Source organism: Orcinus orca, chromosome 4, assembly GCF_937001465.1.
Source record: "Orcinus orca chromosome 4, mOrcOrc1.1, whole genome shotgun sequence".
Lineage (NCBI taxonomy): Eukaryota > Metazoa > Chordata > Mammalia > Artiodactyla > Delphinidae > Orcinus > Orcinus orca.
In genome coordinates, this window is record NC_064562.1 from 79087235 (window position 1) to 79113022 (window position 25788).

At 38.1% G+C, this 25788-nt stretch overlaps 2 protein-coding genes across 5 annotated transcripts in view; one reads left to right on the forward strand and one right to left on the reverse strand.

Moving 5' to 3' along the window:
• The window catches only part of PAICS (phosphoribosylaminoimidazole carboxylase and phosphoribosylaminoimidazolesuccinocarboxamide synthase), a 53705-nt gene extending 29250 nt beyond the window's left edge, over positions 1 to 24455 (reverse strand). Inside the window, exons 1-9 of one of the 4 annotated variants that reach the window (XM_049709308.1) lie at positions 24059 to 24455; positions 19366 to 19452; positions 17440 to 17823; positions 16224 to 16313; positions 11238 to 11309; positions 10079 to 10450; positions 9686 to 9751; positions 7491 to 7627; positions 3087 to 3153 (exon numbers count right to left, since the gene is read on the reverse strand). In XM_049709308.1, coding sequence (XP_049565265.1) covers positions 3087 to 3153; positions 7491 to 7627; positions 9686 to 9751; positions 10079 to 10450; positions 11238 to 11309; positions 16224 to 16313; positions 17440 to 17823; positions 19366 to 19452; positions 24059 to 24440 — 1657 coding nt within the window. In that variant the 5' untranslated portion in view covers positions 24441 to 24455. Of the gene's footprint in view, positions 1 to 3086; positions 3154 to 7490; positions 7628 to 9685; positions 9752 to 10078; positions 10451 to 11237; positions 11310 to 16223; positions 16314 to 17439; positions 17875 to 19365; positions 19453 to 24058 lie in introns of all 4 variants that reach the window. The other 3 variants (XM_049709307.1, XM_004268253.3, XM_049709309.1) reach the window with 3 other exon arrangements.
• PPAT (phosphoribosyl pyrophosphate amidotransferase) overlaps positions 3833 to 25788 on the forward strand; it is a 37137-nt gene continuing 15181 nt past the window's right edge. The window contains exon 1 of the mRNA XM_004268254.3: positions 3833 to 4108. Coding sequence (XP_004268302.2) covers positions 3981 to 4108 — 128 coding nt within the window. The 5' untranslated portion in view covers positions 3833 to 3980. The remainder of the gene's footprint in view (positions 4109 to 25788) is intronic.

Sequence of the window (25788 nt, forward strand, 5' to 3'; positions counted from 1 at the left end):
TCAGAGATAATAGACATTTAAGGACTTAAAATTTCCAAGAGGAGAAATCACCCCTCATTCTCCCAGAACATCGACTCATTCTCAGTATCTGCATTTTTTAGTGTCCATGTGCCAGGTACTAGGGATGTACCAGTAAACCAAGTTCCTGCTCTCAAGTGACTGGAGTCTGAGGGAAGCTGAAATTAAACATCATAATGAGTATAATGTGAGAAAAACACAGACTATGGGATCACAGGTTCATAGCAGGATCACTTAACCTAACCTCTGATGTCTAGACGTCAAAGAAAGAAGTCTAGAACAAAGTGAGGATTAGGCTGAGATCTGAGGAATAGTCAAAATTTAGTTGGAAGACGGCAAGGGGTAGGGACTGGTGGTGAAAAAGACCAGGGGATGAAAGAGCACCTGGCAGAACTTCAGTATGTTTGGAGGACTGTGTGTGTACATTGCTGTTGGGGGTGAAGGGGTGGGGCATGGGATCCGGTAGCAGCTAAGGAGTAGAAAGGGAAGGCAGGAGATAAGCCTGAGGAATTGGGCAGGGATCACATCACCAGTTAATGAAGGTAACGATTAAACAAAACAGTTACAATTCAATTTAATAGTTGCCACTGCAGGGTACCTAATTCAGAGGATGAATTCCCATCCTCTTACTGTAATGTCTTGATTCACTGACAAGGTTTAAAAGGTCTTTCCAAGAATGGAGTCCTAGCTCAGGGCTCCAAATTCAGATTTCTCTATTCCCTTCCTAGAACTCCAACTTTGTAACTGAATCTCTACATCCTCCTCTCAGGCTTCTAACATGCTCTTCCCTAGGCCTGAAACACTGTTTCCTTCCCATTTCACTACTCACCCTTGGGGTCTCACAAGCCATGCTGACTGAGTTTACACTTTATCCTAGGAGCAACTATAAAGCTTTTAAGTACTTCAGTAAAATGACAGTTTCTATATTAGAAAGACCATTATGGCTGCTGTGTGGAGAATGAAATGAGGAAGGGGTGGGTGGAAGAAAACTAGAGACTGAGAGACCACTTACGATGCTGTGGCAGCAATCCAGGCAAGAAATGTCCTGGTCTAAAGAAAAAGCAGTTGGGTAAGACTCAAGATATTTAAAAGGTAAAAGTTTTTATAACAATTGACTCAATATGGGGGATAAAAGAAGGGAAAGTTCAGATGTTGCCTGGGTTAGATAATTTGTACCTACTGCTCCTCTCTCTCGATTTATTTGAAGTGGTATGTATGTATGTATGTATTTATTTACATATGGCCTCGCCGTGCGGCTTGTGGGATCTTAGTTCCCCAACCAGGGATCGAACCTGTGCCCCCTGCAATGGAAGCAAGGAGTCCTAACCACTGGCCCGCCAGGGAATTCCCTGAATTGGTATTTATTACTTAATTTTTAAACTGGGTAGGAATTTCAACTAATGGATAGAAATAACGTAACATCATAGGAGACATTTGCTATAAGTGCCAAAATGCCTGCTACAAATTCATAGATGAATTCAGAAGAGATTGATAAGGACTGAGAATAATTCATAGACCTGACATTTAAGAGTATTGAAAAGTACAGAACTTCCACAAAGAGGTAAGAACATCTAGGACTGTGCTGTCCCATAAGGTAGTCACTAGCCACATGTGGCTATGAAATACTTGAAATGTGGCTACTCCAAATTGAAATGATGTAAGTTAAGCGTAAAATACACAGTGAATTTCAATATGAAAAAAAGGTTTGCAAAAATCACAATTTTTTATATTGATTACATGTTGAAATGATACTGCTTTGGATATATTGGGTTAAATAATATATATTAAAAATCAGTTCACCTGTTTCTTTTTACTTTTTAAAATGTCGCTACTAGAAAACAAAGTTACATAGAGTGTCACATTATATTTCTATTAGACAACACTGTTCTAGAAGGAACAGCAAAAACAAACATAGAGAAGAGTAAACTTGGTGAATTAACCTGCCTGGAATGTAGGCTTAGGATTCATAAGAGAGAAAAACCTAAGTAAGGGTTGAAGAGTTTGGAAGGAAGCAGTATGCAGGATGTGAATGAAAAGTTCTTCAGAATGGATTTCAATAGCTTTCGCACTGCCAGAGAACATTTTTGGGCAATGAAGTGCCATTTAGAAACCATAAAAGTGAAAATTTGGAATAATTAACCTGCCCCCCAAAAAATGCAAGATGGAAGGAAGTGGAAGAGCAAAGATTTTAGAGATCTGTCAGTTTAGAGGTATGGCAGGGAAAATTCTGGTCTAACGCATTGATTTTATGGAGTTGTTACTTGTTATCAGGACCATTTTGTTCAGTCTATAGTTTTTTACCTAAATTTAATTTTTCTATGTGGAAGAGAATGTAGTGACTGGCCAACACAAGGAATTTGGTTCACCGTAAGTATGGGGGATGGGGGAAAACGTTTTACAGTAAAAATAGCACAAACGATCTTTCCTGAGTATCCTAATCACGAGTGGCCAAAATGATTATATAAATATGTAATATAATAAGTGCAAAGTGAAGGAAGGAAACTTTTCCCTGGTGGTTTTGTAACTCTCCAAAGCCATCACTGGCATAAAAAGGCTAAAAACACTCATAAAATCTGCACAGAAAATAGCAAATTTTTCAGAAGGGTCAATTATTAACTTTCTGGAATAGCAGGTTATTATTAGCCTAACAGGAGAAAGCAAGACTTTGGTTTCAAGAGTCAACACTAGATGCTTCTGCGATTGTTTTGCAATATCTACTGATGGCAAACGCGATTTCCAAGCACGTCTCCAACCCCTGGCCATTTCTCTTCCTAATGACCCTTTGCGCCTTTTCCCCATCCCAGAAGCAGTTCTGGATGTTTCAGAAAGTTCGGAGGCCCGGGAGCGCTTTGTTTCCGACGCACCGCTCGGCAGCTCCTGGGCCACGTGCCCGCCAGCCCAGTGGCCTAGTGGGGCGGGTGCAGGGAGACCGGGTTCTGCCCGGGGAAGGCTGCCGTCGGGGCCGCGGAGCGCGCACGTGCCGGCGTGAACCCTCGAGCTCAAGGCAGAGAGGCAGGAAGACTGTGGATGGCAGGGAGTCCCAAGTCCTGGGGACGCCTGTTACTCACCCTCGGCTGTCGCCATTATCCGGAGTGGTCTGGAAGCAGCGGCAGCTCTAGGAAGAGAGGCAGGACTCTGGAAAAGAGGAGTGATCAGAGAGGCTCACGGGGCGGGGAAAGGAGGCACGGCCCACAGACACGCCCCCGCCGGGGCCGCGTAACCCAGAGTGCCCCCTCGCGGTCTCTTCGAGCACCACCGCGGTGACGGAACCTCGGGGGTCTCTGCGGATCGAGAGGAACTTGGACTCCGGGAGCTAGTGCCTTCCGCAAGATTCCCGCCGCGCAGGCGCAGCGACGTGGACCGTACCCCGCCCTGCGCGGGCGCAGTTACAGGAAAGAGGAAAAGTGGCGCGCACTGGCGGCCCCTCCCCACCCTACAGCAGCTCGCTGACTTGGCCCCCTCCTCGGCAGCGAGAGTGGCTCAGAGGTTGGAGCATACCAAGTAGTGACGGCCTGGGGGAAAGCATGTGGGGAGGGACATACAAAATTTACATCCTCTAAGACAGAAATGACGTTAACCCCGCTAGTCTCATCATCTCAGTCTTGGGTATTGGAAAATAACGGAGATTTCCACGTGCAGAAAAATGATCTTCCCCCAGGGCTCCGGTGGAGGGCTAGCTCCACCCCCACAGGGCCTTTGACTCCGCCCCTCAGCCGCGGAGCCTCTCCCTCCGTCCTCGGTCATTGGTGGGCCTGTAGGGGCGGGGCAGGGTGGCGGTGGGCGAGCTAATCACTCTCACTTAGGGAAAGCACGCGCCGCCGCAGTAGCGAGGGTCGAGCCGCTGGTTAGGAAGCGGCTGCAGCTGGCTCGAGCTTCTGAGGCTTACAGGCCGAACGAACAACTGGTTGGTGCTTAGACCCCTGCCGCAGCGGCGGGTCCCTCCACGTGCTTTCGGCGGCGACATGGAGCTGGAGGAGTTGGGGATCCGAGAGGAATGTGGCGTGTTCGGATGCATCGCCTCAGGAGAGTGGCCCACGCAGCTAGATGTGCCTCATGTGATCACTCTGGGACTCGTGGGGCTGCAGCACCGGTGAGCGACTGGGTGAGGGGTGGGGATGGCGGCGCGTGTGCTTCTTCATCTGCCCGAGCCGCTTCCCGCGGCCGGAGTTGGCGATCTCGTGGGCGCTTGAGGACCGGAGGCCGGATCTCTCCCTTACCTGGACGGGTACCTGCCTGTGGCGTCCACCGATTGCCAAGGAGTGCGCGGGGGCTACCTTGCCTCTCTGGATTTCAACCTGTCCCCGCAACTCTTCATGCTCTTTTGGGGCTCTCCCCTCTCTTCCGGTGTCGTGCACCCCTCCTTGGTCTGGCCAGTTTATAAGGCTCCGATTCGCTTGGACTAGCCCAGTCGGGGTTCTTTCTTGACTGCTTGCGAGTTTTAATCTCCCAGAGCCTGGAGCTGTTCTTGTGATAGGCTTGTGTGGGGTGACTGCTGGTCCAGGACCTACAATACACCTTGAGGTTTCGCGCGGAGCCTGCAGCCACCACAAGCTTTTGTTTGCAAGGGCAGAGCTACTGGGCAGTTTGTGTATTTGAACGTAGGCATAGCTGTGGGAATTTAGGGATTCAAACCCGGGGAAGCTGAATTAGCTTGGTGTTCGAAAGGAACTACCGGTTCTAGATCTCATCTGAATTAACAGAAAATAACCCAATCGCAGGGAAGAGTGCATCTGTAAAAAATTCATTGGTAAACGTTTTAGATAACGAATGAAAAGGTTGGTAGTAAGGAAATGCCAAAATAACTCCCCTCTTTAAAAGAGGGAGAGGAAAGTAGTTCCTGTCTGACAAGATACACATTGACTTTGAAAAACTGATAGATCCTTTGAGTTAAAAAATAACTGCTTCTGTGATCTTTCCACTTCCTACTAACTGAACTAACTGGAAGTTGATATAAACAATTTCCTTAAGAAATATAAACCTAAGTTTGGCATTATCACTGAAAGTATTACAAAGTTTCCATAAGGCAATACCTCAGCAACAACTTCTAGAACAGTTAAGGAACTTGGCAATAATGCTTATGGGCAGTATGAGAGCAATATGTATAAATGCATTACAAATGATTAGCTTTCCCTCACCAAACTTAAATTAGAAGTAGTCTCAGCTTTTTTCAGGGTCCTGAATACTTGAGTTTGAGTTTCACATCTTGTGTACTCCCTGTTTACTAAGAGCTGAGAGTAACTTAGAATCTGGGATGAATCAAAAAGAATATTTCTAGTTTGACTTACTCTAATCTTGGATAATTGTGGGTTAACCATAATAGAAATCTTATTTTAAAATACATTTACATTATTGAGAGGATTATATATAATCCAAGGAAAAACTGAAAGCTATTCTTATGGTAGTCCAGAGCAACATTAGTTTATAACATTCTTCGGAGAAGTTATTGTGGATAATCTGTCATGGGAAGAGGTATAAAAAACAAGGGATCTTTAGAATTGCCTGGTGGTCTGTGAGAAAGAAATGAACTGACCTTGAATTTTTTTTTTAACTATTTATTTTTTAGCTAAAATAACTCAGAAAGTTCATCCCAAGATCTCCTCTTTAAATGTGTGTGTAAAGAAGAGGGGGGTGATTTTTTTTTTTTTTTAATGAATAACTTCATTCCTAACTACATGCACTTTTCTGCAGTGACTTTTAAGTGAAAGAATTATGAGATTAGATAATACAAGGTAAGGGCAATAAAAATGTGATTACTACATGATGGTAGAGAAAATTAAATGGATTCTATCAGGCTGCTTATTTGATGGAGCAAGTATTTGTTAAACTGTAGTATTGAAAATTGACCTTGTGATATTTTCAATAACAGTGGCAAAAAAAACAGTAGCTTCTGGGGGAGAAAGATGTTAATGGAAAACTATTTAAATTTTCCTTGTGTAGGCATAGAATCATTAAGGTTCATTGAGAGGGCTGGTTCTTGCCCATAATCCTATCCAATTCAAAATTTTAAATTAGCAAAAGTCCTCACCCTTTAGGGAAACTGATTCTGATTCTAAGAATATGAAACTTCTTTATGCCTAGAAGATAAAATCTTCTGCTTCTCTAAGCTCGTAAGTAGGGGTCGAAGGTTAAGAAATAATGTTTTTAATGGAATGGTTAAACAACAAGGTCTTACTGTATAGCACAGGGAACTATATTCCATATCCTGTGGTACCAGTAATGGAAAAGAATATGAAAAAGAATGTATGTATATGTATAACTGAATCACTTTGCTGTACAGCAGAAGTTAACCCAACATTGTAAATCAACTATACTTCAATAAAATAAACTAACAAAAAATGTTTTTATATGGCATTGAATCAAGGAATGTCAAAATTAGAAGCCTAGATAGGTTATAGTTTAATATAGAGTTAGTTATATACAGTGTACACTGGCAAGTGGTGGTTTGTTGCAGAAGGCTCTATCTACCTCTTCACCCTCCTCCACTCAATGGCTAGTTTTAAAACAACAGCAACAAGATTCAATTGATTTTTTTCCCCCATTTTTGATGAAGGGATTTATCCCTTACACGTTTTCTTCCTAAGACATGGAATCTAGAAGGTGAAATTTCTATCACTTTTGCATTGTATTTGGTTCTGTTTTTGTCTTAGGCATAGACATTTAGTGTCAGGGATAACAGAATACCTGAAAGTTGTAATGTTATGTATTTTATATATAAAAACAAATGGAGTATCAATTACTAGACAGTCATGTACTGGATGCTTAATTCAGATGGGTTCGTCCAGAAGTACTTCTTTTTAGTAGTCTGGCTATTTGCAGATTTATACCATAGCTCTACTTTCTGTCAGGGGGACTTTTCTTTCTTTTTTTTTTTTTTTTTTTTGCTGCGGTACGCGGGCCTCTCACTGTTGTGGCCTCTCCCGTTGCGGAGCACAGGCTCCAGACGCGCAGGCCCAGCCTCTCCGCGGCATGTGGGATCTTCCCGGCCCGGGGCACGAACCCGTGTCCCCTGCAACCGCAGGCGGACTCTCAACCACTGCGCCACCAGGGAAGCCCCTGTCAGGGGGACTTTTCAATGTTAAACTAACTAGTTGTCCTCTTCAGCTGTAAAACTGTGTGTGCATGCTTGTTCATGCCAGATTCATATAATCACCAAGTGCTTTTTCAGCCCTAAAAATATTAGTTCAGTGGTTTGCACAATTCTGGACAAATCACACACCCCCTGACAGATCAGAAATCTTTAAACCACAGTCACATTTTATGGAGACTAGAATGACATGGACATATTTGAAGGTTCCATAAAAGGAATTACTAAAATTTCATAGATTTATCCCATGAATCAACTGGCTAGCCTTTCCTTGGTTAGTTAGGAGATGAAAATGCCTTTCAGTGAATTATCATTTCCCTGGGTTAGGAATTGAACCCTACAACTGATAAACATTTTCATACTTTTTCTAAAAATTTATGACATTTACCTGATGAAGTTGGGTCACGTAGGGGGTCTCCTGACTGCAAAAACATTCTGTACAATCTTTTGGTTCTGTTCTTCTTTGAGGAAACTGATTTGCAGTGATCTCAGGAGCAGTTTTCTTAAGAGATACTGCCGCTGGTTCTGCAAACAGAGTATATAACGTATCAGTAGAAAGACACTTGCGAGATAGAGAGATGAACTCAGACCAACCTGGGGAATTAGTTCCCAGTTATCTTCATTTAGTTTGTTGGAGAACACAGGAGTAGATTATCAGAGAACTTGCTTTGAGTTGCATATTAAGGCTGGAGTTAACTTTTTTGATTTTTATCTCTTAGAAATAATGACCAAACATGTTACATTCCTATAGTGTTTTACAGTCCCTTAGTTGGAAAAGTGACTTATCCCCAAAAGGGTCTTAAAGTACTACTGCTTTGTCATTCTGGTGAGTATTAGGAACAGCCTCTTTAACATAAGACTTGAAATCTAGTCCCAAGTTTGCTAGTAACAGTTTGATCTTGGTCAAGTCTCCTTAATTTCTGAGTCTGGTTTCTTACCTGTTGGGCTAGACTTATGTATTTTAAAGGTCCAGTACACAAATTCAGTGTATTGGGAATGATACTTTTGTGTGGTTAATCCTTAGCAGTTTCCCTTTTCAATAGCATATCCATTAAAGGGCATTAAGAGAAGGCAAACATGGGGCAACTCGTCTGATTTGTAATTTATGTCAAAAAATGGAGAATAAAATCTTCAGCTCACTTGAGGTATAAGCATTGTTGGCAGGGCTGGGGGGCAGTGGATTCCTGCTATTCTCTAATACTTTATTCAAAAAATATTTGCTGAGCTCTTCCTGTGTGTATGCAAGGCACTAGGAATACTGTACTACGCAGGGCTGATGTGGTCCCTGCCCCTCACAGAGAGGCAATGGAGCAACAGCACAGACTTCTTTATGCCTCCATTTCCTCCTCTGTAAATTGGGGATGATGATAACACCTATACCTCATAGGGTTGTAGTAGGGATTAAATGCGTTAATATATAAAGTGCTTAGAACAGTGCCTGGATATATGCATACCCAGTGACCCTGCATCCCACTCTTGGGTGTATACTCCACAGAGATGCATACATATGTTTATTGGGAGACATGCACAAGAATTTTTATAGCAGCATTATTCATAGTAGCCCCAATCTGGAAACATTGGATAAAGAAGGTAGTGGGATGTATGTTCCTATAATGGAAAATTCTACGGCAATAAAAAAGAACAAACTCCTGCTACAAGTAAAATCATGGATGAATGTCACAAACAATGTTGTGTAAAAGAAGCTTGACATTAAAAAATACATACTAAAGAAAAAACATACTGTATGATTCTAAAACTAATCTGTGGTGATGGAAGTCAGAATATTGATAACTGTTATGGGGGCTAAGAGGATGATTAATGATGATGGGGGGCCTCTAGGGTGCTGGTAATGTTTTATATCTTGACTTGAGTAGTAGTTCCATAGATGTCTTCACTTTGTAAAAACTGAGCTCTTTAACTATTTATGTGAACTCAAAACAATTCAATAAATTATAAATCTATATGCTAAAGTTGGATCATCTTAGAGATCCAGAGAGATGCAGTCATTTGCTCCGTGTTGAATTTTTCAGGTAAAGGGAGACTAGAACTCAGGTTTTCTGAGTCTCAGACCAGTGCTTTTTCTTATATTCTCCGTTTTTCTTCTCTGTGCTATACTATATTATGTTACCTTTTCTGATACTTATAATGGGTCAGTTTGGAATTACAGCTCCATAATTAGCTGGCTTCTGCGTTTGGCTTATTTGTAGAATTATCAATACTAAAATGTCACAACCATTGCTGGCTACCTTTGGAGAAAACCAAAATTCAGAACTTACTAGTTTGTGGGGGGTTTTCCTTTTACATCCTAGTCTTCTAATAGCAATCACTGAAAAGTGTAATTTAAAGGCTCATGATAAATGCATAGCTGTGCAGAAATTTCTGATCTGGGAAAGTTTCTGTTTACTTTCTTACTTTCACTCTTAATAAGCTATGAAAGAAATCATTTTTCAGCATTTTTTGCTCTCACACAACTCAAACAATATAGTCTAATTTGTCAAGGACAGGAATAAACATCTCTGATCAGGAAAAAGCTACAGAAGTTTTTCTCAGTGTGGAAAAAGTTGGCATTTCTCAGACTCTTACCGTCTTCATGTGCTCTTCTCTTGATTCTCAAAGTTCTTGGGTTTTGGGTATGACTTTCAAATAATTCTTAAATGAGAACATAGGAGAAGAATCATTATATGACATCGTCTAAAATACATTAGTCTTCAAGCATTCAAATCCACTAAAGTTAGAACATTTAAGCAGTTGGACAGATGAAGAATGAGTTTAAGAATTAGGAATATTTTGGTACAAGATTTGAAAAGACATTGAAATTCTTGACTTATATTAGGTATGTGATTTATAATAATTTAGGGGGTCATTTGAACATAAAATAGTGTTAGGAATTTACTACTGAAGAATATCTTGCTAAGTTAAATGCAAAGAGGAAAGTTTATAGTATTTTCATTTTGAAAGGGTCACTTCCAAGGTTACCATGTTTCCATTTGGCAGTTCTGAGAGATGGTTGTCTTAGGAGGCCATCAACTTCTTCATAAAATCTCATTTTTCCTTGAGGGTTGCCAGTTTTCTTTTGTAAAACTCTGTATTCATATTTAAAATTTTTGTATTTGGTACGACATTGTTTCCAGTCTCTGTCTATTCCAAACTGCATTAGTCTTCTGGCAATTTCCTCAAATATTTCTTTGTTTCTTGTGGCCCCTTCAAGCATTTGCTTAATTTTTTCGTCAGACCATATGTTTATAAGTGCTCTGACCTCATTGTCACACCAGTGTTTTCCAGCCTCTGTGTTGCTCACTGTTATAATCTGTAAATGACTTTTAGCATCTTCTAAAGGAATATGATTACCTATGAATCGACATGGGTTACAATTATTCAAACTTTTAGATACATCCTGTATTTGAATATCATTCATTTAAAACAACCTGGATTGATGTAAAGCACTGAGAATTTCAGTATAAGGATCATCTTTTTTCATATATTCATATGCAAACAAAATATTTTTTAAATTATAAGGCAGACTAATCCCCAATATTAGTGAGAATATTAGCTGCTTTTCATCAGTAGGTATTCTTCATTGGATATTTATGAATATGGAGAGTCTCTGTATTTACAGATTTTTTTAGTAAGAAGTGGGAATAGGGACTTCCCTGGTGGGGCAGTGGTTAAGAATCCGCCTGCAGGGGACACGGGTTCAAGCCCTGGTCTGGGAAGATCCAAGGTGCCGCGGAGCAACTAAGCCCGTGCGCCACAACTACTGAGCCTGTGTTCTAGAGCCCACGAGCCACAACTACTGAAGGCCGCGCACCTAGAGCCCGTGCTCTGCAACAAGAGAAGCCACCGCGATGAGAAGCCTGCGCAGCACAACGGAGAGTAGCCCCGGCTCGCCGCAACTAGAGAAAGCCCGTGCGCAGCAACGAAGACCCAACGCAGCCAAAAATTTAATTAATTAATTAATTAACTTAAAAAAAGAAGTGCGAATAGACATTTTCTTTACTCCCTACCATATTCTCTACCAACTCAGGCATTTGGGATAATACATAATAGAGATCTTCCCTGTAACTATTTAAACTGGTATATATTAGATTTTCAGTATCAAAAGAACATTTAAAATTCAACAATGTATATGCTGTACCTGACCCAGTGATACTGTGCAGTGCTGTGGGGCCACGCACCTCTTCTGAGGCAGTACTTACAGTGTCTTCCTCTGTCAGAAAACAAACAGTAGCAATTTAAATTTGTTGTTCACAGAACCCCAATCTACTTTTGCAATTGAAGATTGTGCTGAAAAAGTAGTAAGACTGGATCCCAGCATCAAAACTGTAACCTCAAAGCCAGCAACATTTGCCATCTGTAACCAAACTTTGAGATGCCCTTATAGAATTCACCACCAACACCAAAATGTTGGAAGTATGCTGCCTTAAAAGTCTCGAGGCAGTATGCTCTGTTTGGGAGTATGAAAGTGCTTTGTGATCCAATTTGGTAACGTCTTTCATTGTTACATTTTAATGCCTGCCAGAGTGCTCTTACATCTCTTTTTTCATTTGATCCTCCTTTTAACTGAGAATGATCCTTATTGCAATACATATAAAGGAATGAAAGACTCTTAAGATTTTAAGTGGTTTTAGCAGTTTTCACATTCAGATGTTAACAGCAGATAAGTGATAAATATTTTAAGGAACTTAAAATGCTTAGCCCGGTAAATATAACAGGGATTTATTCTAGTGGACCAGTATGTGTTTAGGATGTTTACAAGTCACATGTTTGTAATTTGGGGACGGCTCCTCATATGGGTATGTTGGATTGCTATGTTGAAGTACAGCAATGCTGTGACAGTCTTCTTTTATCCCAGCTGTACTTTCCTATACACTGGGATATTTAAAAAGAAAATCTATATTACTATGATTAGGTGTCTAGTTGCTTGCAATGATTATTGTAAAATTAGACAAAGGTTTGTATTAGTAGATCTGCGAGGCAAAAATGTAGTTAAGAGGGCAGTAAGCATATGCAGCAATGGGTACGTGGAGATTTTATAAACCGTAATATTCTGTTACTTCAAGGATACTGACTGGTACAATCTGCCACTATGTTCTGATTTCCCAGATCTTATTTGCACTCATTTGTGAATGTGTGCATGTGCACTTGCAGTGTGTATTAACTTCTATAATAATTTTATCACCTTTGTAGGTTTGTGTCTTTACTATCAAGGTCAAGATACTCAACAGTTTCATCAAAAGGTTGCCCTTTTATAACTACACCTACCACGTCCTTCCATGCCCAAACCCTTCCCCTACCCTTGCCTCAGTGGTTACTTTTGGAGATCCCAAGTCCACGGTAAACTTTGAGCTCAAATCTCATTTCAGCAAAACATGAATTTATACTTCAGTGAACATTTTACTTAAGTGACTAAAACTGTCAGTTCCTAGGCTGAGGCACATGTTCTATTCCAGGACATAACATTTACAAAGATTAGGTATTATGGAGAAATTTTGAGTAATTAGTTCTAGACAGTAAAATGTCAATGTGGGGGGGGAGGGAGGAATCCCTAAATTTAGTATCTTTTAAGGAAAGAGGAGCATTTAGTTTCTGTTATGTCCACCCCAACTGTGTGTACGGCAATTCAATTCTGACACTAACTGCCCAGAATTAGCATCAGACTCTGCAGTTTTAAGGACTCAAATCTTCCACAAGACTGCCTTTACTTCACATGCCGGCCACACTTCTGGCTGCCTGGCTATAAATTCAGGGGGTGCCATGACCTCCTCAGGTTCGATAAATTTGCTAGAACGACTCTTGAACTTAGGAAAGTGCTATACTTAGGATTACAGTTTTATCGTAAAAGAACTCAGGAACAGCCAAATCAAGAGGCATGTAGGGCAAGACTGAGCCGGTCCAGGAAGCAGGATGTGTCACCCTTCCAGCATATCAATGTGTTCATCCAAGAAGCTCACCTGAGTCAGAGTTTTCATCCACATGATTGATTTATGGCATGACCTACCTCCTGGAGGTCAGGCTGGGCCAAAATTCCAACTCTCATCGCAAGGGTGGTTTTTCTGGTGACCATCCTGAAGCTACCTAGAAACCCACCCTGGATCACCTCATTAGAATTTAAAACAAAAACAACAAAAAAACCCAAAACACGTCTACCACTGGAAATTCCAAAGGTTTTTGAAACTCTGTGCTAGGAACTAGGGGCAAAGACCAGACATAAGCTTTATTTTGTCACAGCTTTTTAAAAGTTTATTAAAGTATAAACAGTAAGAATTAGAAAAATGACACCTTTTTAATTAACAAGTTGCCTGTGTTTAAATTTATCAGCTTACCTACGTCTTAGCTTTTTTTACATGCTTATAATTTTTTAAAAGTTCTTAACACTGTTTCATATGACTAAAGTACATTAGAGTATATAATAACTTTACTGCTAAGTTTATCCAAATTGTATACAAAATATACAGAAGTGTTTAAATATTCCATTTTAAAGAAAACTAGACTATTCTTCAGTCTGTTAAAAGAAATAAATGAATTGGAGAAAACAAAATGCTTGGCATGCCTTCTGAGGTACTATCAATAGATACTTTAATGCCCTCTGCTGGCCATCACATTGCTAATTTTTGTGAAATTGCCAAGCTAGTGACTATTTTAATTTTGGAAATACATTTTACTACAGCCAAAAGGAAAATAGTTTTAAGATTATTCTTAAAAGAACCATGTAGTCTTTCACATGTGAATTTTAGGCTGACGATAAGAGTGGCCTCTAATAGGATATATGTGCCGGTCTCTACCCCTCTGAGTTGATCTACCTGTGACTGTCCTATACTAGAAAGCAGTGACTTTGGCCAGAATGCCAAGGTATTGAGGTATTCTACCTCATTTAAATAGCAACTGATACGGAGATTCATTAAGGCAATTTAATTTCTCCATATTCAGAAGAGACAGGTAGCTAGCTGATAAGATTGTCAAACACAAATTTCCCTTCAGACAACCAGTCCTTTCTCCCGCGGTAGCTTTCTGATTCCTTTTCTCCTCTATTGCCTATGCTCAGACCGGGAGAAAAATAAATTTATTTTAGATCCAAAGAAGTAGTTATTCCGTTTTCATGGGCCATTTCTTTTTACTTAGGCATAGCCTAAGAGTTCTATGATTCTTCCCGGTGATTGATTAACTTCTTCATATTTCGTTGGTCATACATTTTTAAAGTGATAATTTGCTGGAAGTAGCTGATTTTTCTACCCCAAGTGGAATCAAATTGAATTTTATGTATTACTGTCTTCAGCCGTTTGCTGGTATTATTCTCTAAAACCACGACAACCTGGCTGTGCTTGATGATCTTCTCTAAAAATACAGGTGCCTGAATCCACTCTACAACACACACTAAACCAAAATCTCCAGGAGTTCTAAGTTGGGAACTAATTACTTATCCAGAATTCAGGGGTCCACAGCTCTAGCTGGATTTTTATTTGAAATACGAAAGAAGCTTATAGTATACTTTTAAGGTAGGAAAGTGTTACTTTTGGGAAATCGGTTTTATGACCAAGTGTCAACATTAACAATATGGAGCAATGGCAACTCCGATAATAATATTTATTAGTAAAATGTATAAAAAAAATGAGGTGACCTCTACCTATTGATGTGAACTTTTTTTCTAAAGATAAATATCCATGTCTTTAACCTCAACAGAACAATCTTCCAAATAGTGGACTGGCAACTTGTGCATCAAGTGGTATATATTGCAGGTGTGCCTAAAATTCTTGCCTATTTAAATTGTTTTCATACGTATTTAGCTGCTGAGATCCATGTGGGTTTATACCTTTGCTTTTATTTTCACCTGAAGATTTAAAATAGTATTATTTCTAGAATGACTGTAAACATCCTGTTTCATATTTTCTAAATATATTCCATACTAACATGTAAATAAACCAAACAACTTTTTAAAACCTATCAGTTTACATCTGACTTAATATTTTCCTTTTATATATAAAAAATTACCTTGAGGTGTTGTACTTAAGTGAGTTTTCCAGAGGACTAACAAGCTTACATCTTCTGAATGCTAACGTTTTTAACTTTTTTCATGGAAATCCTTCTGCCTTATTAAACACTATAAGTAGTAATCTGATTTTAACTCCTAATGACAAGGGCCATTGCAGTGATATCTTTAGAATCCTTAGGAGCACAGAGCTTTGTTTACTTTTGTTGTCTCACTCTAGTCAGCTGCACATTCCTGTCTAGTTAGTCTCCTTAATTTCTCCCATTTATACCTGTCAGTGTTCTGGCAGCTATCCTTTCTCCCATCAAGCTTTTTATCTGAAGTTTGCCAAGACCGTGGGGCACCTGAGTTTTTAATCAGCATTGGTCTGTATACTTCCCAAGGCTATATGAAGCTTTCGACTGAAAGACTACATACAAGGTCTGTGATGGCTAGGCTTGTGCTTGGGGGCTTAGTGATCCCCTCTTCCCCCAACTTTGGTTTGTGTAAAAGGCAAACCATCCGATAGGAGAAACACACACTCTTCATCCCCTTACTACCCTATACCACAGGGCAGTGGTTCTCAAATTTGACATATATCAGAATCACCTGAAGTACTTAACAGATTGCTGGGCCTCACCTTCAGAGTTTCTGATTCTGGATGGGGCCCAAGAATTTGCGTTTTGAATATGTTCCCAGATGATGCTGATGCCGCTACACTTTGAGAACAACAGCCTTAGGGAACTTTACAGTCATTAATAATTTCCACCTTCCATTTCTGTATTTTGGAAATGTATTATCCAACAGTACTCCATAATGTTATAACATTCTCGTATATGTTCTTTTTTTTAAATAGATCTTTATTGGAGTATAATTACTTCACAATACTGTGTTAGTTTCTGTGGCACAACAAAGTGAATCAGCCATATGCATACACATGTCCCCATAAAACTCATCATGAAGGCCTCACCCTTGTGACCTCATCTAAACCTAATTATCTCCCAACGGCCCCATCTCCAAATGTAATAACAGCGGGGGTTAGGGCTTCAACATACGAATTTGGGGGTGACACAGTTCAGTCTGTAGCAGCATCTTATAATAACATCTTATGTATTTTGTCACAGACCAAAAAAGAACCAAAAACGAATACTGTTTTACCTGTGCCAGGGCTTTGTCTCGTATCTGTCTCTCTTAGGTCTTCTGACATATTACTGACCGAGTCATCTTCAGCTGCATCTCCAGTAATGACTGTATGAACATAGTGGGATATATGGTGGTTTGTTTTTTATTCATTTTCAGATTTGTGTTTTAAGTTCTGATATATTATTTTCCCCTTTAGAGTGAACCTGATACTAAAAACTGTGGTTGTTCACTTTTCTGTAGCTTAGATTCCCCATCCTTAAACATATTTTTTAGTCTTAGGTCACTATAAATACCTGGTGTTACTAGGTCTTCTGACATAAAACTGACAGTCATCTTCAGCTGCACCTCCAGCAATTACTGTAGGAACATAATCAGGCCGCTGCTGTTGGGCTACTTGATCACCAGTTATTTTACATTTTAATTTTAATGGGGGAGATGTATAGTTCTCCAGCAGACCAGTTTCTTTTCTTGTCCACCAGTGAAATATTTTAGGACTTCTCACCACCCTTTCCCAATCCTAACTCTCTATCATTTCCCTCTCTTTCCCCTAGACACACACTCATACTCTTAAGAATTAGAACTGCATCATTTAATGATGTTGAGATCTAGAAACATTATGTTTGGTAGAGGTCTTTAAGAACGTCTTGTCCAGTCTGACCTTTTACATAGTCAGGTCTAGAGGAGAGACTTGTGAGTTCAAAGTTCCACAGAGACTTGAGTTAGAACTTGGATTTCCTGACTCCTGGCCTAGAACTCATACAGTTTATTTCATGCTGTCTGTCATGTCTTTGTGTATATTGCATCTCAATCCTCTGGGTTAAACTCGTTTTGAAGAACTTTATGATGTGTCCCAGGACAACTCACACTTACATTTTCACAGGTTTTGTATTTTTCTAAGTTTTTCAATGCCCCTTTTCTGTTTACTCATGATTTTACCACAACTGGTATGAAAATTTGCTTTAACTTCTGCCATCTGGAATTGCATTTTTGCTTTATTAAAATTGGTCTTTTTAAACTTCTAGAAATTCAAATTTCTTTCCTCCTTCTGTGTAACTCTGTACTATTTTCTGTGTTCTGATCAAATATATGTGAAATCTGTTTCATGATAAATTGAGCAATTAGCTTGTTGAATAGCATTTAATGAAACCTATTTAACTTAAACTGTATTCATGTATTGACATTTTTTTATATGGTAGCATGATGTTAAGATTACTTTTCTTTGCCTTCCTACCTGTCTGATCCTCTTCCATTTTTACATTGGCACATCCTGTGGCTTCCTTTCCATCGTGGGATTCCTGTTCTTGTGAGTTTTCTGTTTTACTGTGTCCCAGAATAGCATCCAACTCAGTAAAAAATTTCATACTCTTAGTCATGCCTAGGTCTTGAGCCATTCTTACAATCTTGTATTCATGTTTTAAGTTTTTGTACTTTGTTCTGCACTGCTTCCAGTCTCTCTCTATTCCGAGTTTCTGAAGCTCGGCAGCAATTTGTTCAAATATCCTCTTATTTCTCACTGTTCCCTCTAGTTGTTGTTGTATGCCTTTATCAGACCAGATGCCTATCAGAGCCCTGACTTCTGGCACAGTCCAGTGTTTTCCTCCTTCATTTGCTACAGCTGGAATGAAAGTTGGATTATTAGGGGGTTCCATTATTGGTGGAGAGTTACCTGTACCGGGTGGGGAGGGAAACAGATATATGGGTTACACACGTCAGCTAAGATAAATAATCGGATGCAACATTAGTAAAGGAAGTAATTTTCTCTGTAGGAGATGAAATGTAAATCGTAGCTTAGCTTTTCTCTTAAACTAGTTGGGAAATGGAAGCACAGAACCTGAATCTGTTCCTTACCGTGACAGTGACTGGCTTTAATAAAGCTGTGTTTTTAATTAGTTACATTTCGATCAACTTTCTTCTCTTTCGTTTCTTTCTCTTCCATTCCACTCCTTTAGTATGTGGGATGTATGTTAGTATATAGTGAAAGTCGAATATATAATTTTGTAATATTTATTTGTCAAAAGCAATAAATATAATTACATAAGAAAAGAGCTTGTTGAAGACAACTTTTTCATGATAGGTGTGAGCAATTTATCTCCTTCCCATGCTTTTTCTTTATCTAATGGTTTCCATTTGCCGCATATCAGAATCTCCTAGGGAGCTTTTATAAACCACTGCCCTCACCCCTCATCCCTGGATTGTGATTCTAGTGTGCAGTTCAGGGTTGAGAACCAAGACTATTCATGAATGAAGGGCTTGGAAGAGGCACATTAATAACTGGTGCTTCCTACTCTTTGTGAAAATAAAAGATGTCCCATTGGTTAAAGACCAAATGCCAAAGTGAAATATTATATTCTTTTAATGCAAGGAAATGTGCCAGAAATTTCATAATGCATTAGGCAGAATGTCTCCACTTAGTTATAAATATTTTAATAACTTTGTATTACATCTCTGGTACAGTTTTGCAACTCGTTTTATGGTAATGGCATTACTTGACATTATATTGGTTATTTAACAACCCATTATCTTGTTTTTCTCAGATTTCATGTTTAATAAAAAGGTAGTTTGGACCTCAGCATCCATAACATTACTCATTAAAAAACACTGTAGTATTTACTTGAGGTAGGGAGTTGTTTTTATTTTGTGGTGTATTTAATTTCTTTTCTTTAAGATGCTTTTCAGTATTTTTCCATACTTGGATTAACTTTCAGTAAGAATTTAGAAGCAAGAAAGAGATTTATGTTGACTTTTTGGGTCAATAAAATCATCCTTGACTTCATTATGGATTTGATATTATTTACTTTCAAATATAAAATTCTGTTCTTCTTAGACCCCAGAAATGCTGAAGTCATATGCTCATTAATATTAAGCACTTACTATGTGTAATTTTGGCCATCAGATGCCTTACTATATTTAAATAATAAAGATTGGAGGTTTGAAGGCTAATATTTCCAGGCAATTTACATTTTGTTAAGGAAATCATTTGTTTTAGAAATGATTTTCTTTTTTTTATAGGTTGGTAAAAAAGAGGGAAACATAAATTAATCTTAAGTGTTTCTACCAGGAAAACTCATCCATTTTCTCAGATTTGAAACCAATCTTACTTTCCAATTTGAAATTGGATCAGTTTCACTATATATTTGGCCCACCATACCATACCTACCTAGTTCCATTGGTCTGACATGAGAAACCAAAAGTAAAGGATTTCCTGGGATGTCTTCCTTGTCTACTGATGTAACTGACATTTTGCCTGGAAAGAGAGAATTCCTTTTAGAAATAAGTACGAAGGAAAATTAAAATTGGATTATAACTGATAATGCTAATAGTTTGAGTTGAATTTGTTCATATTCATGAAGGATTATAGATTTAGGTTAGATGCTTTTTGTAATAGTGGTATAATATGGTTTAAATATTTATGTCCATAAAGAGAAATCTAATTTCTTCCATCACGTTGACATTTTGAACTTCCACTAGAATTGTTTGCTTCTTTTATAAGTTTCTAGAGATGGTTGTAGTTAGTTTTCAAATTAAATTATGTCTTTAAAATGAGGTATTTTCTTTTTTTTTGTATTTTAGGTGCTTTAACATAGTCGGCCCTTTAAGTGATACTGGTAATGTGAAAGAGAAATCCTGCAATGAGATAATCAGAAAATCTTGTTTTATTGGCATATATGGTCAAATAGCTGAGTTTGTATGTATCGTATGTAACTAGTTGATTGATACATACTAAACTTTCCAGAAATTAATCTAAGTTTTGCTTAAATGGACCAAGGAATGTACCATTTAAAAGAACCATGCCAGCCTTGAAAAATGAAGACATCCCTCCTTGATCTCCTTATATCATTTCCACATGTTTTTCTAATTTTGTTTTACTGAGTAACAGAAATAGCATTTTACATTAGGAGATCAATGTTAGGTAAGATTTTGATGGTGTAAACGTTCATTTTAAAATTACTATTCACCATTATAATTTCAAGGCATTCCATTAAAGAATAAGAAAATGAATGCTGTTTATCATCTTAAACATTATACTGGGGATTCTTATATTAAAAACAAACAAGTGAAAAATAAGGGAAGTATCAGTGTTTTCAAATGGCATAATTATATAAATTTAAAACTCAATATAAAAATTGTCAGTTTTTAAAAAAAAAAAATTGTCAGTTTTTAAATCAAGTTTCATAATTATTTGAGGCTAAACTGCAGTTAGGGGATGTTTTGGATTTAGTTGGGAATATGGGAAATAAAAATCTGAAGTTACATAAAAATTCTCTTTAGAGAGAAGAACAAAAGATGTTAATATCCCCAGGTAATTTAACAGCCGAGCTTGATGAGAACAGAAAGGAAAGGTAGGGTTTGCTATTCTGTTTTCAGCTTTAGGGCCTACTTTTGTTTACTGAAAAGGTCCTGGAGCTGAACATACAGGTGGGGGGAAGAAAAGAAAAGCTCTCTCCCCAACTTCTTCGGGGGATTTCTCTTTTTTTCCCTTAGGTTGGTCATTCCTAGCATGAATCCCAAAATTGTATGTAGGGGCCCCATGCCATGGAGATTTTAAACTGAAACTCTTAAGTCATTATTCCTAATGCACCTGTATGTAGGAAGAGGAGGAAAAGAGAGCGGAAACTTTCTTTCAGCGAAGGAATATGATTTGGCCGCAGTCGGCCAAAGGTATTCTGAGGTTGAGGATAATTATAACTTCCGGAACATGAAGCGTCTTAGAATTTGTATTTGGGTCTTTTGCAAAGGCTCAGTCAGACTACTTGCTGCCTAACAGAAGGGACCAGATCCTCTGTCCTTACCCCTTGCATGAATGAGGTTGATCCCAACAGTAGAAAAGGCACATTCATTTCCTTCCCTTCCTCTTTTTACCCTACACCAATAAAAATTCTGCTGCTTCCACCAAGAACACCAGAAGACATTATAAATGAATTAGACCTGGAGAAAGGAGAGCTTTCTAAGCCTTAGAAAAGAAACTATGTGACTATATTAAAACTTTCAACTTTTGTGGGTCGCATAAGAATCAGCCAAACTTGTAAGGCCAAAGAGGTCATGCAGATTTTTCGAAGACCTCAATTGACATGAACAGTCAATTTGTAAAACTGAATAAATATGTAGGAAAATGTTCCACAGCACTAGTAATTAAACAAATGCAAAGTAAAAGTTATTTATTGCATACACTGTTGTACTCGGTTCTTTATTAAATTAGCATACTCCATTATTTATTAAATTAGCAAAGTCTCTCCCCCTTTCAACCTCACTCCATAATCTTACTTGACAGTGTTCTATAAAAGGGACAGTCTCATTGTTAAATTACAATTCTTTTGGAAAGCAGTTATTTTAGCAATATGTTTCAAAGTAATTATACCCCCCGCCGAACCAGAAATTGAATTCTGATAGTCTATCCTAAAGTAATAATTTTAAAAATGGACAAAAGATAATTGTAGGGAATTCCCTGGCGGTCCAGTGTTTAGGACGTGGCGCTCTCACTGCTGGGGCCCAGGTTCAATCCCTGGTCAGGGAACTAAGATCCCGGAAGTCGTGCAGTGTGGCCAAAAAAAAAGAGAAAGGTAATCGATTGCAGCATCCGTTATATAAGGGGGCAAAGACCCAAACTCTGGTATATGCACTCAGTTAAATATTATGGAACCATTAAGTAACATTTAACCCTAAATTATGGTCAATTCTGGGTATAATTTAAAGATTATTTTAAATGTAAACAAAATGCTAATTGTTTGTAATTTTATAATTTAAAAAATTGTATAAAAACAATCAGTGGCATTGTGGAAGATAATGTGAGAAGGGGCTGAAAACTGGGGAGGCCAGTTAAGAGGTTATCCTAATATTCCATGCGATGAAGTTCTGGATGGTGGTAATGAAAATGGAGCAGAGAGATAAATTTATGAAACATGTCAGTAGATTTTTTTTAAGGACTTAGTGACTGACAAAAAATCAAGGTTGTCTCAAACATTTCTATTTAAGTGACCAGAAATACAGTGATAGTAAGGTGGAAGCAATTTGTAGGAGGATCAGTTTTGATGGGGGAAGAGAGTTGGTTTTAGAACTGGGTGTTTGACATACCTTAAACATACATGGTTAAGGTGTATTGTGGGCCCTCTGCTTATGAGTGAAATGGGGAGTTTGGAGCCATGCAAGTAGCTGAAAGGGCTAGAAGATCCCATTAAGAAGTGGAGATATTACCATCACATCTTCATTACACCAACCTGTGGTTAAATCAAGGCCTTTCAGAAGCTCAGTGAGTGATTTACTTATTGTTAATCAATACTTAAAGCATTTAGATGATGATGAGTGCAGAGTGATAAACTGAATAAAATAATATAATTACTGTTTAACTTGGTAATGACTGCAAAGCTTTCTCAGAATTTGGTTTGGTATTAGAAGTGTAAAGGCAGTAAGTTGGGTGGATTTTTTACCAAAGGATTTTATTATTGAGCTTTAAACACGAAGTTCAGATAACCCAAGTTAACTCAACTGTAATCTCTCATCTTTAACCCCCCTTCTTATTTGGTACCTTTATTATACCACTTACCACTTTCTTTTGGGTTACATTTATTCACAGTTCCCTCCTTTCTGTGGTTACATCCATGAATGCATGTAACTCACTGCTTTGCACACGGTGTACACAGACAGTAGGTATTAAACAGATTTTGAATTGAATTGAACAACTCTGTTCTTAAAAATAGCTACGCTAAGATTTTGGCCATGGGAGAAATCTCATTACTGCCATTGATTTTTCCCAATTTGCCTAGTGATACATTCGGCTTCCACAGCGAGCAAATTCTATGTAAATAGTGTTGGGTTTAACAACACAGCAGCTCAAGAACCTTGTTTTAATAAGGCATATATTACTTTTCAGATATTGTATTTTTGGCAGATTAAAGGTTTGTGGCAACCCTGTGTCAAGCAAGCCTGTTAGCGCCATTTTTCCAACAGCATGCTCGTTTCTGGTCTCTGTGTCACATTTTGGTAACTCTCAAGATGTTTCAAACTATTTAATTGTATTATGGTGATCTGTGATCAGTGATCTTTGATGTTACTGCTACAACTCACTGAAAGCTAAAATGATGGTTAGCATTTTTTTAGCAATGAAGTATTTTTTAATTAAGGTATATACATTGGTTTTTTTTTTTAGACCTAATGCTGTTACACATTTAATAGACTACAGTATAGTGTAAACATACTGTATATGCACTGTGAAACCAAAAAGTTTGTGTGACTCGCTTTGTTGAGATATTTGCTTTATTGCAGAGGTCTAGAGCTGAACCCACAATATCCCTGAGATATGCCAGTATTTAAATCATTAATCATAAATCATTTAATCTATCAAATCTATTTGTTTTACTTACTGTTAAAATGGAGATGTTCTTCCAAACAAGTAAGGAAGTTCTTTATCAGTTATTAGTATTTTAGTGCTTTTATTTATAAATTTAGGAAAATGGGAACATAATATAGAGCAGAAAGTTCTATCTTATTTGGAGCTGTGGGAAAACAACAGTTGAGCAATATATTTTTTTTTCACGACTCTTATAAAATTAAGACTTAAAATATTTTCAGAACACAATCCATTTTCCAAAAACTGCATCAACATGGGTAAGGAGCAGTTGGCACTAGCAGTTGGTGTCATTTTAACGTGTTTTTTCTGTATTTTACAGGTTTTTAAAATGGTTGGCATTAAACTCTTTTGAGATTAATTTTTACCTTGTGCAAAATAGCATATACATAACAGGTCAGTTATTTTTCTCAACCTTGATATTTCAGGCTATATTTATCATATGGACTCAAGTCTGGTTCTTTTACAGTTTGCTGGGTAAAAACAAAAGAATGGTACTTTTTCTTTTTACCTTCTGTGATCTCTGGGGCTGTACTTTGGCTCAGCGTTGCCAGGCACCTGTCATTTGCATCTTCCTCTGTTAATTGTGTGGCAGGTTCATACTGCAGGATCGCATCCAAATCATGGAAGAACTTCATAGTTTTAGAGCTGTCTCCAGAGTTGTGGGCATATTTAACCGTTCTGTATTCATATTTGAGATTTTTGTACTTTGCCCGGCACTGTTTCCAATCTCTGTATACTCCTAGTGCTTGCAGCCTTTTAGCAATGTAGATAAATATTCCTTTATTTCTCAGGGTTCCATAGAGTTGTTTTCGTATATTTTTTTCTGCCCAGATACTTAGCAAAGCTTTAACCTCTTCCTCAGTCCAGTGCTTTCCTGCTCCACTCTCCATGTTGAAAGTGACCTGGAAATGATTCACTATTTCTAGCCAAGGTTTTGTTTCCTAGGAAACCAGACGGCTGGTTGTCAATAAGCTCTGAAGAGCTGAAAGGATCTAGTTTAACTGGTTCAAGCTGCCTGAGGGGAGTAACTTGAGAAACTGCCAAATAAGCAGGCTTTGTGATTAAAGAAGCCTGGACCTAAATGATTCCTAATGTTATTCATTTCAGCTTTAAAGGAAAAATTACCCTTGAGACAAAAGGGAAAGAAAACTTTTTTTGTGTTTATTTCTAGTTTACTATATGATTGTTGATTTTTTGTTTGTTTGTTTTGGAAATGGTTGGCAGAGGTTCTTTCTGCCCTAAGGTTTATGGCTAACATTTTTATTTCTCCTCTGATATGAATCACTTAGTCTTTGAACATTGGTTAACTACAAACCACATCATTTCACTAAATAAATAAATCCTAAGTCACAAATTATTCATTTATATAGGATGTATAGTATTACGCATGTCTGTTTTCAGCATGATAGTTCATAGTATTTAAAGCATTGGTAATTTAGTAAAATCACTTCAATTTTAACTTTTTAGATTTTTACTTTGCAAGTACATTTAATATTGTAATTTTTCTTGTCATTAAAATGTCTAAACAATTACAATTTTGGAAAAGATCCTTTTTACCAAATAAATCATGTATTAGTTGTTAATGTATACATACATATTATGGTAGAGATTTACTTTTTATTTCTACCCTGATATATATTCTTTGGAACAAAAATTTGTTAGTAAACATCTAGTATTTATAGCACTTGTTCAGAACTATTAAAAATTGTTGAGCACTTTGAACCTTTATTGTATCTTTTGAGTTTGTACTCCACTGTGGTACAGATCCTCTAAGTCTTACCAGTGTGTTACCCTACCTAGCTAGGAAGCCTAGCTTCTGGCTTTCTTTGTATCATCACCTAAAAATACTAATGCAGGAAATGAGATACAGAGTGTCTCATCAGCTTGGGCTTTTTTGAAGTAGCATTTATTTTCTGAAGACAAAAGTGATAGGTATTTGACAGAAAAAATTTGATGAGTGCAAAAAGCAAAACAAAACAAAAAAATTAATTTTGTTCATAATTCCAGTACCCACAAGCATGTTGCCTGCTACTTTATTTTGAGCTTTTTATTTATATCTACATACTCAACCTTATTTAGAGGTCACATAATACAGAGGTTAGAAGTCAGAAGTTTTGAAGTCAGATTGTCTGTGTTCTAATCCTGGCTGTGCCACCATTCTCTGTGTGACATGAGACAAGTTACTTCTGTTTCTTTAGTGTTGTCCTTTTCTGTAAAATGTGAATGGTAATCATAGTA